Source organism: Jaculus jaculus, chromosome 1, assembly GCF_020740685.1.
Source record: "Jaculus jaculus isolate mJacJac1 chromosome 1, mJacJac1.mat.Y.cur, whole genome shotgun sequence".
Classification (NCBI taxonomy): domain Eukaryota; kingdom Metazoa; phylum Chordata; class Mammalia; order Rodentia; family Dipodidae; genus Jaculus; species Jaculus jaculus.
In genome coordinates, this window is record NC_059102.1 from 52,115,848 (window position 1) to 52,128,284 (window position 12,437).

Here is a 12,437-nt window from a genome sequence, read left to right on the forward strand (position 1 = left end):
TCCTGAAGTCTCAACACTTGAGGGATAAAGGAAGGAGGATCAGGAGTTTAAGGCCAGCCTAGGATACATGAGACCTTGTTTCAAGCACACACACACAAACATACACACACACACACACACACACACACACACACACACACACACACACGCCACTATCTGGCACATGCTATGAAAGTTTGAGATAATGATAAATGTAGTTAACTCTTTTGCTGGATACTGGCAGTAAGACATGGGTAATATTATGTTTCAGGCCCACAAGGCAGAACATGTAGTTCATTCCTTTCTGGCACTTTAACACATCCATTCCTATGAAAGTTAGAAAGTACCTTATCAAAACTGGGCGTGGTGGCGCACGCCTTTAATCCCAGCACTCGGGAGGCAGAGGTAGGAGGATCACTGTGAGTTTGAGGCCACCCTGAGACTACATAGTGAAGTCCAGGTCAGCCTGGGCTAGAGTAAGATCCTACCTCGAAAAACCAAAAAAAAAAAAAAGAAAGTACCTTATCAGGAAAGGTATAGCAATCAACTTCCGAACCCATGTTATTGTGTTTCAAATTTAGAAATATTTTGCCTCAGGGGTTTGGTATTATTAGTGATATTTTCCTTGGAGTAGGCTCCTAATATCTTCTCTTATACATTCTAGCAAAAGTCCACAGATGCATTTGGGAACTTCCAACATGTCAGTACAAAGAATATCACTTTGATTCTTGAGCATCCGACTCTCCCAACATGGGGCAGACACCCGGGTGACAGTCACCTTTGACTTTACAGACCAGTGGACTCTTTGTAGGTAAGGACTCTGACTGGCTTAGGTTGTTGCAGCCCAGCCTGTAACATGAAGCACTGAGTACAGTAAGAGCTTGTCCAGTTCACCAGTGGGTTAGATAGGAGGATTTGGCATCTGTTTCTTAGGCACCCACTTGTTTTAGTGATCATCTTCCCACAGTTCAAATGGTCTAGGTGGACCTTGCGACCCGAGACATCACATTCACATACTCTTTCTTCGAGTGATTGGTTCGGAAGTGGGCACAGGACATAATCCTGTTCAGTGTACATCTCAAGACATTGCATGAATGTTAAGAAAAATACTTTATATTTTTGTTTCTTAAGAGTTTGAACCTGGCAGGTTTAGTAACTGTTGGAAGCCTTCTTGCTATTATAATGACATACACTGTCTAATAATAAGGTCAACAAAAGCACTGTGAAGAAATAATAGAGGGGAATTGACTCTTAAAGCTCTTAGACCCATTTGTAAATTTGGGTTATTCATTTACATAAGCCAGTGCATTCTTCTTTTATTTTAAAAATTTCAGCCAGTTTGCATAAAGTTTCACTTATTTATTTTGAGTCAGTCTCTTAAATATGTTGCCTACAAACTTCTGAGCTCAAGCCAGAACCACTAGTTACAAGTATAGGCGTGTACCACCATCAGGTTTTTCTTTCTGATACAGCCAAAGAATTCTGGTATAACTTCTATAAATTGCACTTAAAAAGAATTTATTATGTCTAGTGTTCATAGCTAAAAAAGTTATCCAATTACTGTTTTTTGAGTGCAGTTATTGAACAAATATACTTTGGGTCTTTGGTGCTTGGTCAGATGCCACAAAATTTAAGAAAGTTGTTTATGTTACTTGGAATTTGTTATTTCTGAATTTTATTTTTCTTCAGGACTACATGTCTTTTATTTTGATTAGGGAGTGGGTTGGTCTTTAGCTCTGTTCTCAGCTCTAAGTTTTTCTTCTCTGTTTTGTTCTCCTAGGACCAGGATTTTGATGGCTAGATTTCCAGCTAGCTTCCTGTTAGTAAAGGAAGCCCGAGGATTGCTGGAAGTTGAGAATGGGGAATTCTTGCTATTTCTTGTTCCTGAAAGTGTTAGTTCTCCAGCAACAGGTAGCAGAAAGGTAGCTGCTCTTGGTTCTAATATTTGAGCTTTCTCAGCATATACTTTTTAAAAATGAATTTTCCTGGCACATTTTAATTATGCATATGAGCTTCATTGTGATATTTTTATCCATGCACATAATATATTTTGTCATATCTGTCCCTCCATTAGCCTCTTTGCTCCTCTCTCATTCCTCACTCCTGTTCATCGTTTCTTCTTCCCAAATAGTTTACCTTCTACTTTCATGCCTTTTTTAGTGACTTAATTAGTTTCATTTGTGTTGCTATAGGAAAATGGGGGAAAGGTTGCTCCTAATGGCAGAGGCTATAGTGCTGACAAACATGCCGCTTTCTCCCCCGACTTCCCGTATCTAATTTTTGCTTTTTAACCCTTGTAGTCTTTTCTTTTCTTTTTTTTTCAAGGTAGACTCTCATTTTAGCCCAGGCTGACCTGGAATTCACTCTGTATTCTCAGGGTGGCCTTGAACTCACCGTGATCCTCCTACCTCTGCCTCCGAGTGCTGGGATTAAAGGCGTGTGCCATCACTCCCGGCCCTTCTAATCTTTTTTTTTTTTATATTTATTTTCATTTATTTATTTTTTTGACAGCGAAAGAGGGAGAGAGAAACAGAGGGGTGGGGAATGGGCATGCCACTCTGGCCACTGCAAATGTGCTCCAGACACATGCACCCCCTTGTGTATATGGCTTACATTGATCCTGGGGTATCGAACCTGGGTCCTTTGGCTTTGCAGGCAAACACCTTAACTGCTAAGCCATCCCTCCAGCCCCCTTTTAGTCTTTTTGTTGTTCTTGTGTGTGTGTTTGAGGGTTCATGCACGTGTATGTGCATGGGCCTTTGGAGGCCATATAACTACCTTGAGTCCTTAGACTGTTTTTGTTCATGTATGTATGTATGTATGTATGTATGTATGTATGTATGTATGTGAAGCAGGCTCTTTCAATGGCCTGAAATTTGACGGTGAAGTTAGACTCAGGAATCTGCCTGTCTTCACCTCCCGTGTGTCAGGATTAAAAGTACAGACCACCACACATGGCTTTTCTTTGCAATGTGGGTTTTAAGATTTAAACTCAGGTCCTTATGCTTGAAAGGGAGGCGCATTAGTGACTGGCCTATCTTCCTAGTGTCATTTTTTTTTTTTTTTTTTGATATGGGCTTTCAGTATATAACCCAGACTGACTCCAAATACATGATCCTCATGCATCAGTTTCCCAAGTGCTAAGGTTACTGACATGTCACACCATGCTTAGCTTCTGATCTTTTAACAAACTAGCAATACTTAATTAATTCATTTTATTTACATGACTGGACCTTGGCTGGTACAGTAATTGATACAAGGTATCGTCTTAGGAAACATTCTTCAAATTCTGAGATCCTTAGATTGATTAGAACTGTTTGTCAGGGAAATAATGGGAACCTGGGACTCTGTAAAACACTCTTGCATCATGATTGAATATACTGTCGCCATCTGTCTCACCAGGTATGAATGCCAACAGACTTCAGTGTTTTGGAGCCCACACAGCTGTTGCATTTGGACATTATAGTCATAAAGATGGTTATAAAGGATGTAAGGTGAGGTGGCTGCTGGTTCTGATTGCACTAGGGTATTAGCAAGAAGGAAAAAAATTCAAGGATTTTATCGAAGATTATGTGCAGAGCACCAGTAAGCTTTGAAGTACTCCTAAAAGTCTGGTTATAGGAATAACTGAACATGACTGAAAAATCGGAGCCAAATCAAATATTCACAGACCAGCCAAACTTATATGTGGGCAGACTTGGAAGGAATAGGCCTTTAAGGCTAGGGATGGGGGCTGGAGAGATGGCTTAGAAGTTAAAGCACATGCCTGCAAAGCCTAAGGACTCCGGTTTGATTCTCCAGGTCCTATGTTAGCCAGATACATAAGGGGTGCATGTGTCTGGAGTTTGTTTGCAGTGGCTAGAGACCCTGGTATGCCCATTCCCACTCTTTCTCTCTCTCTCCCTCCCTCTCTCTGTCTCTAATAAATAAATAATTAAAAATAAAATCTTAAAAAAAAACCCAAAGCTAGGAATGGGAACAGTTAGCATATACATATACATCCCTGAACTTCTCTTCTTCGTTGAAGCAGTCTTTGTCTTTCCTGTCTGGTGACACTAGCCTTCTCTTGCTCGAAATCCTATAGTAACCACTTGTTAATCAATGACCTTTCAAGGGAGATCTTCATTCTTAATAAGTCCTGTGCTCCCACCCCTCATGGTCTTCAAGGTTCATCTAGAGTCATTCCCAGCACATTTAGGACAACAACAGAGTCTGGATGTGGAGAAAAAAAGAGAACTCAAAAATCACAAGACTTTCTTAAACTTACATAGGAAGAAACCTGGTTAGTATACGTAGGTACGGTTTCTAAAGTCACTGGACCAAAGAGAACAGAACAAACAAGGGGTTAGGCTCAAATTTAGGTAGTCCTTATATACCACACTTTCCAGATACTTGGACTCAATGTTGTAGGGTGCTACAATATTGGCCCTTCAGACATTATGGCATTTGGTATGCTGTGCCTCAGGTAACCTCTTGACACGCTGATTGCTTCCATGTCTATATGCTTTCTTTGGCCAGTGAGACATTGGAAAATGTGATGCAATCAGAGATTGGCATGTACTCGCACACAGAAACTGTCCCTCTTTGTTTTTCTATTTTTGGACTAACTTCCTTGGTAAAGAAGCTGGATCTAACTCACTTAACCGATAGCCAGCAATAACACTAAGGCAAAGGAAATAGGAAAAAAGGAAAACTTGGGACTTGGCATCTTACAGGTAAACTGTTAACTGGCTGCAAATGTGTGAAGGAATCTAGCTGACAGCAGGAAGAGCAGAAATGAGATACCCACACCTTGTCCAGTCCAAATTATTAACTTACAGAGCCATAAAAACATGACTAATTTGCTTCACAAGGTTTGAGAGAGGGTGTCACACACCAAAGCTGGCTGAAATGAATACATTAGCTTTAGCCACTAGGAAAGGTTCCATTTCCTTGGTTGATTGGCTGAAGTCTGGACATAATAGTGGCCAACATGCAGTGATGTCAAGTCACCAAAATGTCTCTGGAATAACATGTGTGTGTGGGGGGGATTCTAAATGTTTAGGAAGACAGAAATAATGGAGCCAGTTGTTAAGTAATTACACATCTTCCCTCACCCCATGGGCCCTGGAAAGATCTGAAAAGTTCTTTTACTAAAATACTGAGAACTGAGAACTGCAATTGTGAGATGAGCTCCAGCAATCTTCCACAGTTCCCATGAGGTGAGCCCCAGCAACCTCGAACAGTTCCTTTGAAGTGAGTCCCAGCAACCTTCAACAGTTCCAGGTGGCTGTTTTGAAGTTCAAGGACAAGTGGCACAAACATCATCACTGAGATGGCTTTCCTGATTTCAGTAGAGATGATGAGGTACCAGAGTGGCAATTGGCATGTGCCACCACGCCCAGCCCTTTCCCTTATTTTAAGAGCCCCCCAAACAAAACAAAACAAAACAAAACAAAACAAAACAAAAAACTAAAAATCTCACTTGTGACATAAAAACATTTCTAATAACTTAAATCTCATATTATGCTATGATGAATATGTACTAAAGCCCCATAACTAAATAAAATAGGTATATGCTTTGTTTCCAAATTCTTACTAAAAGTAGTCTACATAGATCTGTTTTCCTGAATGATATACAATTGGAACACCTCTTTAGTATGAACGCTCAGATAATTTAGGAGACAAGGAACTTACTGAAAGAGGTTTAGTGATTCTGACTGACTGTGTTTTGTACACTACCGTTTAATTGCATCATCCCAATAAGTATTCACCACTTATCTGACATGCATTATCTGAAATAGTGTGATATACGAGCCAGGGCACTGAACTTAGCAGAGGGAATTACACGGGATAATGCAGTAACTCAGGGCTAGGCTAGCTCTGTGTGTGTGCACATGTGTGCGTGCGTGTGTGTGTGTGTCTTAGACACTTGGGTTTGAAAAGGGGAGGGAGTAGTTACTGGAACCCAGGAGCAGAGTAAGTCATGTAGAAAAAAAGACACTTGACAGAGCTCTGACCTTTGATTAAGAGCCTTATCCAACCAGCAGAGACCCTGGAGAGGGAGAGCCTGTGAATAAACACCAAATCACCTTTCTCTTGTCCTCTGCCTGCCAGTGTCCCCCTTGGCTGTACCAATCAGAAGCAGAGGGCAAGAGGAGGAGCTATTCTGTAGTGCGTACAAGTCAGGCTCAGGGCAAAAAGCAGGCTAGAGAAAGCTGGAAAGTAGCTGGGGAGAGGCAAGTGGAAGATAACAGCTGCCCTGTGAGAACTGCTCAGAAGAATATTGCACAGCCATTAAAAATGGAAATTCGGGGCTGGAGAGATGGCTTAGTGGTTAAGGTGCTTGCCAGCAAAGCCAAAGGACCTAGGTTCGAGTTCCCAGGACCTATGTAAGCCAGATACACAAGGTGGCGCAAGTGTCTGGAGTTCATTTGCAGTGGCGGGAGGCCCTGGCATGCCATTCTCTCTAACTCTCTCTGTCTCAAATAAATAAATAAAAATGCTTTAAAAAATTAAAAAATGACAATTCAGAGATCTAGTCAGCAACATAGGTGTCAGCCTATGGTTCATGACAGACTCTTTTAAAGGATAAAAATTACATATGTTAACTACAATTAAACATCTTTATAAATGGACATAAACAAAAATGAAGGTATTTGTGATTGAATGAGAGGAGAAGTAATCTTTGTTCTTTTCTAATTTCCCAAACTCTCTCAAGTGCTACTTTTGCTCCCATCGTATAACATACTTAAAAATTCATCTACTTCTTTTCAAAATTGTCATTATATACTTTTTAGCCAATCACATTAAGGTCCTCACTATGACGGAGATGCGACGGAGACGTGGAGCTGTTCTCCCTAATACATAGTGCGTTTCAGAGCCAGTCATGTGTGAAGCGCCCATCTCATTTGTCGGAGTGACAAGACCTGCTCTCTCTCTGCTCTCTGGCTGTCTGCGGAAGGAAAAGCATGTGTGCAAGTCCTCACGCTTCAAAACTAAAATGATGAGTGTTTCCTGGGAGGGACAAGGAAAACACTGCTGTGCCCAAAGGAATTTCTGGTGGCAGAGGTGATGTCTCAAACATGCACAGGACCTCTCCAGGGAGAACTGAGATTCCAGAAAGGAAGGATTCGGGGCAGAGAGGAGTATCTTATGTGATATTTAAGGCCCAGTGAGCACTGGGACAGTGCTGGAAGTTGAGGCATATAAAGGAGAAGCTTGGAACATGGACCTCATGCTAGAAATCTAGACTGGGAAGAACCTGGAGGCGGTAACTTGCTGCATCCTTAGGCGTATGACTGAGGTGAAATTTCCTGCAAATAAATTAGCTTGATAGTATCTAGAGTGCTGCCTTTTAGCAAGAGACAGTGTGTGCAACACTCGGGAATTCCCAGTGATATATGGTTCTAGTCATGTATTCTGTGCACCGCACATGCTAGGTACCCATAAAGGAAGGTCTCATGTATCCCAGGCTGGCCTCAATCTTAACATATAGCTGAAGATGATCTTGAACTTTGGATCCTCTTGACTCTACCTCTCAGGTGTTGAGGCCACACATATGCTCCAGTACTCCCAGTTTATGCATCCAGTTCATGTGGTGCTGGGGATTGATCTTAGAGCCTCTTGCATACTGGGTAGGTACTCTGCCAACTGAGCCACAGTCCCCAGCCTACCATTCAGCTTTTAGATAAGAGCAATGATGCACAGATAGGTCCACGGACAGTTCTAAAGACATATAAAGTTAAGTCAGGGTTCTAATCTTGGGTGCTGTGGTGGTTTGAGTCAGGGTCCCCTGTCAACTCATTTGTTCTGAGTGCTGGGTCCCCATCAGTGGCAATAGGTAATTGGAACCTTGTTGGGGGATGTGTATTATTGGGGACAGGCTTGGCTTATGGGTGTCAGCTCCCCCTTCCCAGTGTTTGGCACACTCCCCTGCTGCTGTTGTCCAGGAGGTGACGTGCAGCCTCTGCTCATGCCATGTTTCCCTGTCATCATGGAGCTTCCCCTCAAGTCTGTAAGCCAAGATAAACAACTTCCTGCCCATCAGTTGCTTTTGGTCAGCTGTTTTCTGCCAGTAATGAGACGCTAACTTCAACTGGTGCATCCACCTATGTATCTATGACACCTTCCCAGAAATCATAAGAGAGAAATTAACTCTTGATCAGCAAAAAGACCAGTGTGTATGTAACTGACAAATCTTCACCTTAAAGTAGATAGGTAGGAAAGTCAGCCATAGGAAGGACTGTAATAACTATGAGTTCATTGTTTTGTCATTGTCCCTGTCAAACAGAGCAGACAACCTTATCCAGATGACCCAACCTCTTTGGACCTAGTTTTTCTTAGGTATAAAGTAGAGGCATCAGTAGTGCCCTTTTCATAGGATTTTGAGAGAATTCATTCTAATACTGTGTGTCAAGTGCTCAACAACCTTGAGCATGTAGTAGTTTATAATTGTTAGATGCTAATGTGGTATGTTAAGTATGGAACATATCACATGGGACACACTGCCTTACGATCCTCACCTGTGACAGTGATGCCTAGATTTTAGGATACTAGAGCTGGGCAGCCCTCTACCTATTTAGTATTATAGAAAATAGCTTCAGATTTATAAGATGAGGAAGCCAGTTTTTTCACAGGACAGCATTTTACTTAAAAAAACAAATGGCAGACAAATATGCTATTCATATTAGGCAGACATCTTCTCCAAAAATGAGCAAACAGCCTGACACTTCAAGAAAAACAACTGATAATAGTAGATGTTGATGAAAAAATTCAAACAATATAAAAAATTCTGAGAATTTATATGTGCCACTATGAACTCAACAGTTTCCCAATAACTAATAACTTCTCTGATGAAATCAGTGATATAAACATGAAATTTTGGGTATAATAAAATAAAATAAGCCAACATCTGAAAATTTTCATAACTGAAAGATCCAGTATTTTCCAAGTGACCAGTGTATTTTATTATGAAATTCTGCATGGGTGAAAAGTCTATTCAAAATTCCTAGAGGATTTTAGGTTTCCAGTTTTATTCATTTATTTCTAAACTTATTGTTAAGATGTCACTTCTCATTCAGAGGAATTGTCTTTTAGATGAGAGGTTCTGAGATTACATAAATATATCATTAAACTTGGTTTGTTAATAATATGTAATATTTTTTTCAACGAAGTCATTTCCTTTCATTAAAAAAAAAGAAAATAGCTTCAGAAATGGGGAAAGATGACATAATTTCATCCATGATAATTTCATTCATGCATGATGCCATTGGATCTCTAATAGAGTAATCATAACAGTCTATACTGATTGCCAACCAGTGCTCAGCCAGTCACATTAGAATGTGGAACCCAGCATAGGAAGCTTGATTTCCAGCTCTGGAGGTGGGGAGAGGCCTTGTCGGCCTGCCTTGTTCTCTGTGCCACCTGGAAGGGCTTCTTCTCTAATAGAGATCCCAGACTAAGTCATAGGACCTGGGAAGTAGTCCAGGGATCCATCCCTGTCGCAAAGGACAACAAAGTACACCGCAAGGGCTTTCCATAAACTATTAATTTATTCTCCAAAGGCCTCTATTTTGTGTACAGAGATGACCAAGAAAGTATGTATAATTTATATCTCACTTCTACATCCTTGCATTCCAATGGACTCCAAAGTCTGCTGTCTGAGTGCTAGTTAAAGAGCTTAGCTCAGGCCTACTCACCATGGCTCTTACACTAATGAGGCCTTTGGATAGTTTTCAGGTGAAGTAATGAGTTGGGCTTCATGGTTCCAGTATAAAGTGAGATGTAACACAGCTAACCCCAGTGTGGAGATTCGTCACTCTCCACTTTAACTGTGCTTATCAGCAAATGCCCTGACTAGTGATATCACCATGCCGTAGTTGTGAAAACTGAGGTACTAGAAGGTTCATGCAAAGCCATACAGAAAGACAGGCAGGAAGGAAAGAGGGCTTAGTGTGAGGCATTGGATATTAAAGCTACTCATCCAAAATCTGGGAAGGCACAACCTATTAGTTAGCATGCCAATTTTTCCCTAAGATATACAATTGAGCCAGGCGTGGTGGCACACGCCTTTAATCCCAGCACTTGGGGGACAGAGGTAGTAGGATTCCTGTGAGTTCAAGGCCACATTGAGACTACATAGTTAATTCCAGGTCAGCCTGGGCCAGAGTGAGACCCTACCTTGAAAAACCAAAAAAAAAAAAAAAAAAAAAAAGATACACAATTGATTTTTTAAAGGTTAAAAACAAGAAAGAAATATGTAGTGAAGAGAGAAAAACACCAATAAACACAGTACCCTGATAGGTTAAAAACAAAACAAAACCCAAAGCTACCACAAGACTCACTTCAAAGCCTTTACTCCAAAATTTGTGCTCTTAATGTACACTCAAATGTTCTCTGTTAATTCGAATATCTTCAGAGGCTTCCAAGATTCTAGGAATTGTAAGACGTATCAGTAATGGCTTCTTTTAGACAAATCTATAAACAAAGTCTCCAGAGGAAGTGATAGATATAAATAAGTCTATTGCCAATCTGTCATGCAATTTTCTACATATCTGTCCTGAAACTCACTGTGGGCAGTTAAGGAGAAACAATTCTCCTTGCTTTCAACCTGGCAGCAGGAAATCCTGAGGCCACTTGCCGGGGTCCAGGATTCTGGGTGTCACTTTCTAAAGGGCAATAGTACTTGCTCCCAGGAGAGAGCCCTGTGCTAGGAAGGGAGTTCCTGGCCTGGAAGCTTGCCATGGCCAGGCGCTGTGAGTTCCACTGCAGGATCCTGGTTAAAGCGCTGGGTCATCCAAAGCACTTGAAAGTGCAAATGGCAAGATCCGCAGGCCAAGGGATACTAGTTCAGTGTCCAGAACATCTTGAAGATATTCTACCAGGTCACCTAATTCCCAAGATCCCAGGTTCAGATCTGGGAAGAAAAGATGACAGAAAGGGGGGGAAAAAAAGTCACTCTCCTGATTACAAAATACATAAGATCTCAAAAATAGATTGGAATGAAAAACTACATTGGGAAAACCCCACATGCATCTGGAACGAACATGGCTCAGGCCTTCCATCCCACTCCCTCTACCACTGCTCCATTCCAAGTCTCTGTCTAGTGTCACTCAAGGAGGCCCTCCACCCCGCGGACCACAGACATCTTCAGCATGCTGGGCCACATCTCACACGGCTCTCCTGTTCTGAATCTGTTACAGTTCCTTATTTAACCAGATTTTTTTTTTTAGCAGTTCCTGCAAATTTATTCTCCACCCTGTCTGTCCTGTCCATGCCCCAGGAGGATGACATTATAGATCGCAACACTCGATTTGACTCACTCTAGGAAAAAAGGAGGTTTCTGTGAGTGCAGAGTGAGGTTGGGGTATCTCAGAAACATTACAAACAAGTTGAAGTTTTTCTTTGTCCCTCTATTAAAGGCTTCTTTCTCCTTTCCTATTGCTGAGCTGAGTCAGTTGCTGATATAATCTCGTTCTAGTAATTGCTTCTCTGTTCCCATCCTCACCCCAACCAAATGTAAGGATGGTCACTGTTCTCTGCTTGCTCCTGTCGGCCACAGGGCACTCAACAACTTCTGCTGCTCTGCCTTAATGCCATCCACATCTCTGTAAATAATGTGTTGGGTTACTCATTCTGAGCATGCCTTCTGCTTCCATCTAGGACCTAACCAGAGTACACTTGCTTAGTAAATAAATCTAACTTCCGTTGCCTACAATTCATGGCCATAATAGAGCTCCAGCAGTCTTTGCCTCATAGCTGGCTTTCTTTCCAAATTAGTATCACTGGTTCTTTCTGCCAGTACTTGATACCTCCTGTCTCTCTGCCTTCCCTCTATCTCAATAGTCTGTCATTTTCAGGTCTGCATGTTGCAAATGTCACCTGTCCATGAAACCTCTCTTCTCTGATCATGCCTAAAGTATATATATTTTTTGCCATTCTGAACATTTATATACTATTGGTATCTTTTACACAAGCAATGGAGAGGCAGAAAAAAAAATACAGACTTCTCAAATTAAAAATTCATGAGGATGTTGGGTCTGGTGGCTTACACATGTAATCCCAGCACTCAAGAAACTGAGGCAGAAGGACTGCCAACCTAGGCTTCCTGGTGAGTTCCAGGCCAGCCTGGATTACAGAGTCTCAAAAACAAAACAAATTAAAAGCCACTGTGCTAACCAAAGCTGCTAGGTGCATGCAAATCTAGAGCAGCAGGTTCATGCATGAGCAGGTGATAGTCAGAACCATCCTGTTCAGCAAGCCCAGTGACCAGGTAATAGATGGTTACTTGCTTCTGTTTTTAAAGGCTCAGGCAGGTTTGCCAAGTTGACCGATTCTAGTCAAGTGCTTAGTTAAGACTGCCTCTCTTCTCTTGTTTCATTATGTGTGTGTGCTGACTTAGCTAGGCTATGGTGACCATTTTCTGGTGAAATGCTAGCCTACATTATTGCTGTGGAATTTGACCGTGTAATTAACAT

At 41.5% G+C, this 12,437-nt stretch overlaps 1 protein-coding gene across 1 annotated transcript in view; it reads right to left on the bottom strand.

The window, feature by feature from the left end:
* Window positions 1-695: 695 nt before the first annotated feature.
* The window catches only part of Pdcd1lg2 (programmed cell death 1 ligand 2), a 76,260-nt gene continuing 64,518 nt past the window's right edge, over window positions 696-12,437 (bottom strand). The window contains 2 exon segments of the mRNA XM_045151766.1: window positions 696-828; window positions 3,379-3,500. Coding sequence (XP_045007701.1) covers window positions 696-828; window positions 3,379-3,500 — 255 coding nt within the window.